The following is a 4,106-nucleotide window of genomic DNA, read 5'->3' on the forward strand; positions in this document are numbered from 1 at the left end:
CATAAGCATATTATTTAATTTCCATGATCAGAAACTCCCAAAATACATTAAATTTAGCTTATAGAAAACACACAAAGAAACAGGAAGTGTTTGTCCCATTTGATAAATAGGATTTACATGTTCCTTTAATTTTTATAATTGTATATATTTTTTTGTAAAAATATACAAATTATGTTCAAAAGGGAGGAGCAGTCCTAAATATGTAAAAAAATAATAATTAACTCACAAAAAATGACCTTTTTAGTTATTCTATATTGTTTGACCATTCCAATTCTTTTATTTATTTTTTATTTTTATTTGTGTAAGAAAGAGATCCAATTTCATTATTATTATTATTATTATTATTATTATTATTATTATTATTATTATTATTATTATTATTAGAACAATCACTTAACCATATTGAATTTGTAACATTTAGTTTCTTAATTAAGAATTTCTCTTATCACTTAAATTACTTTAAAAAATTAAATTTATTATTATTATTATTATTATTATTATTATTATTATTATTATTATTATTATTATTATTATTATTATTATTATTATTATTATTATTATTATTATTATTGGTATATGCACAAAATGAACAATAAATAAAATATTACAAATTATAGTTATGATTTGAGTGGTCATATATAATTTTTTGTTCTAAATCTATTTGTGAGAAAGAAATGTGTTGTAAAAATATGATAATAAGTTGTTTAATGAATAACATTGTAATGACATCTTATAATTAATCTTGTTGATGACATTTCATTAATTAAATTTAAAACAAAGTTACAAAAAAAGGAAGAAGAAGTTAGAGAATAGTAAAATAAGAGATGGATGGATCCTTGTCATCAGCTATGGATGGAGAAGCTCCTTCCCTTTTCGTGATCCTGAAAGTAGAGACATGGAAAATGACAGAGACAAGAGAGAAGGAGAGATTTATAATAATTATGGTTTGTGGGTCTTTCTTGGTTAAAATAGTCAAAATGAAGGAAGGGGTCGACATTCTTAATGTTCACTTCAGCTGATCTACATCCACTACAGTACATGGCAAGTTGCATTAATTAGTAATTTCCTTCATTTCTGATTCATCAATTATATAAATAAAGACATGCATGCTTGGATGAGATCAAGAGCATGATCAGCCAATTATATATTGAAATTACAAGAAAGAATATACAATGTTGGGGGGCCAATCTTGGTGCTGCTTCAGTACAGATTCCTCAGACCAGCTTTTCAATGAATTGCCACAACCCTTCTCTCTTCCTTCACCCATTCCAACATGGCCTCAAGGTATATATACTAATTTCATCTCCTTGCTAATTTGATTCATGCATGATCTTGCTGGGTATATATTCAGCCTCCTAGCTATTTCAAAAATTATCTTTTTATCATTATTACTACAATAATGTATTGTATTAAACCCTAGTAAGATAGTCTAAATAAATAATAAGAGTGATTTCTAAGAAATTAAAAGTTATTAATTCGATTCTCACTTAAAACTTGTTAAGTTAAGGTGAGAGTCATAGTTGTGACAAAATTCTAGCTTTCAACTTTAATAAAATGATAATAATAATAATAAGATTCTATTAGAAAATTATCAATGTGAAATTGAAATTGTTTTAATTTTATTTTATAAGATTGTTATTTTTTTTTAATTGTAAGATTATAATGTAATTATGATTATTATAATTACCTTTTTTTTAATTTAAAAAAACCCACTTACTCTAATCAATAATAATTTAATGTTACTTAAAACTTTAAGTGATAAAATCCTACCTAAGAGACCAAAATGTCTTATACTCGATACTAGTCACCCTTGGAATGAATCAGGTTACCAAAAATAGGTATTACTTTATAAACCAATCTTATAAATCAAATGTCAACTAAGAGTGTTGTTCTAATCAATGCGGTTGTGCTAGCCACTCAATGATTAAATCGAGTCACAAAAGAAATATTATATATAATATTTTCCAAAATCAATAACCTTGTTTATAATGCTTCTCTTACAAACTAATCATTTGATTTGACTATGGAGGCATATCTTAATAACAAAGTTTATTTTATAGTGTAATTAAGTTAGCTAAATAGGACCACCCTCTAATGTCATGGGATGGGGAATTGGGATGTAGCTTAATTCAAATAATGTTTTATATTGACATGTCTTAGGACAAGGATTTGGTGGAGGAAAGATATGCCTAGGAGACATAGAAGTTGTTCAAATAGGTACATTGGAAAGTATATGGAATTGCAACCACTCAAGCAGAAAAGGGACAAGAGGAGCCACCTTTTATCGACCCGTTGGAATCCCCGATGGCTATTTCTGCCTCGGTCACTATTGCCACCCCAACAATCAACCCCTTCGAGGCTTTCTTCTTGTAGCCAAAGAAATCATAACTAATCCATCTTCAAATCCTCCTGCTCTTTCCGAGCCTTCGGGCTACACTTTAGTGTGGTGCATCGATAGCTATGAAAGTAATATTGGCACATGCTACATATGGTTGCCAAACCCGACGAAAGGATATAAAGCTACAGGATTTGTGGTCACCGATGGGCCCGAAATGCCAGGGCTTGATGAAGTTCGATGCGTGAGGGAAGATCTTACAGAAGTATGTGAAACATTCGACGTGATCATGGAGACATATTCGAAGATTTCGAAGAAAACTCTTAAGGTTTGGAAAACTAGACCTTCTCAAAGGGGTATATGGGCTAAAGGAGTTTCGGTTGGGACGTTTTTTTGCATGACAACGTCGGATGTTGACTTAGGAGAAAACCTTGGGATTGCATGCTTGAAGAATCTTGACTCGGGGTTAAGCGCGATGCCGAATATCGAACAAGTTCATTCGCTTATTCAACACTATGGGCCGAGAGTGTTTTTCCATGAGGACGAGACCTACATGCCTTCTTCGGTCTCGTGGTTCTTTGAAAACGGGGCGCTTCTTTTTGGGAATGAGAAGTTTAACGGGGAGAGGATTCCTACGACGGGATCCAACTTGCCCGTGGGTGGAAGTAACGATAAAGAGTATTGGATAGACTTGCCGAAAGATGAAACAAAGAGAGATTATCTTAAGAAGGGAAACCTCGAAAGTGCGGAGTTTTATGTTCATGTGAAGCCGGCTTTTGGTGGGACTTTCACCGATATCGCTATGTGGGTGTTTCACCCCTTCAATGGACCATCAACCATCAAGGCTAGCCTTGTGAACATTGGGTTGAACAAAATAGGGGAGCACATAGGCGATTGGGAGCATTTCACTCTTCGTTTGAGTAACTTCACCGGAGAACTATGGAGCATTTACTTGTCGCAACATAGCGGGGGAAATTGGGTAGACGCCTTTGACTTGGAGTTCTTCAATGGGAATAGGACGATTGTTTATTCGTCGAAATCGGGTCATGCAACTTTCCCCCATCAAGGATGTTTCCTCCAAGGAACATCAAAGTTGTCTATTGGAGTAAGGAATGACACTTCCAAGAGCAAACACTATGTGGACTCCAATACCAAGTAATATCCATGTTAAACTATCAAACATTTATTGAAGGTTTCTTATATTGAACACATTATTCATGCCAAAGAAACTGCCATGCAGGTACCAAATCGTGGCAGCCGAGTATCTAGGAAACGATGTTGTGAAACAACCACATTGGCTACAATACATGAGAGAATGGGGTCCTACGATAGTTTACGATACATGGTCTGAAATAGACAAGATAATGAGCCATTTCCCGGTGTTCATTCGCTTCTCAGCTGATCTACTTTTCGAGTTGTTCCCCACTGCAATTTACGGAGAGGAAGGACCGACAGGACCTAAGGAGAAAAACAATTGGGAAGGAGATGAAAGGTGTTAGACCCCATGATGATCACTTGCATGGATTTCATTTTCTGATATAACTATCGCGTTATCTTCGAGAGATAGCGAAGAATATACTAGTATGCCAGAGCTTGAGGTTGTTATATATCTTAATTGTTACATGCATATTGATATTACTGTTCTTTCAGTAAAGGAAGCAAAATAATATTGTAATTGTAATCTGTAACAGTGTTTGAGTTGTATTATGACTATATATTATAAAATATGGAGAAAATTCAAATTAATCATACATAGACTTTTTATCTTGTA

General features: G+C 33.2%; 1 protein-coding gene across 1 annotated transcript; it reads left to right on the forward strand.

The window, feature by feature from the left end:
- The first annotated feature begins 1,037 nt into the window (after positions 1-1,037).
- Positions 1,038-4,106, forward strand: LOC124919919. Its single transcript, XM_047460284.1, has 3 exons — positions 1,038-1,284; positions 2,161-3,490; positions 3,576-4,106. The coding sequence occupies exons 1-3, from the start codon at positions 1,173-1,175 to the stop codon at positions 3,832-3,834; spliced, it is 1,701 nt and encodes a 566-aa protein (XP_047316240.1). The 5' UTR covers positions 1,038-1,172; the 3' UTR covers positions 3,835-4,106.

Source organism: Impatiens glandulifera, chromosome 1 (genome assembly GCF_907164915.1).
Source record: "Impatiens glandulifera chromosome 1, dImpGla2.1, whole genome shotgun sequence".
In the NCBI taxonomy this organism is placed as follows: Eukaryota; Viridiplantae; Streptophyta; class Magnoliopsida; order Ericales; family Balsaminaceae; genus Impatiens; species Impatiens glandulifera.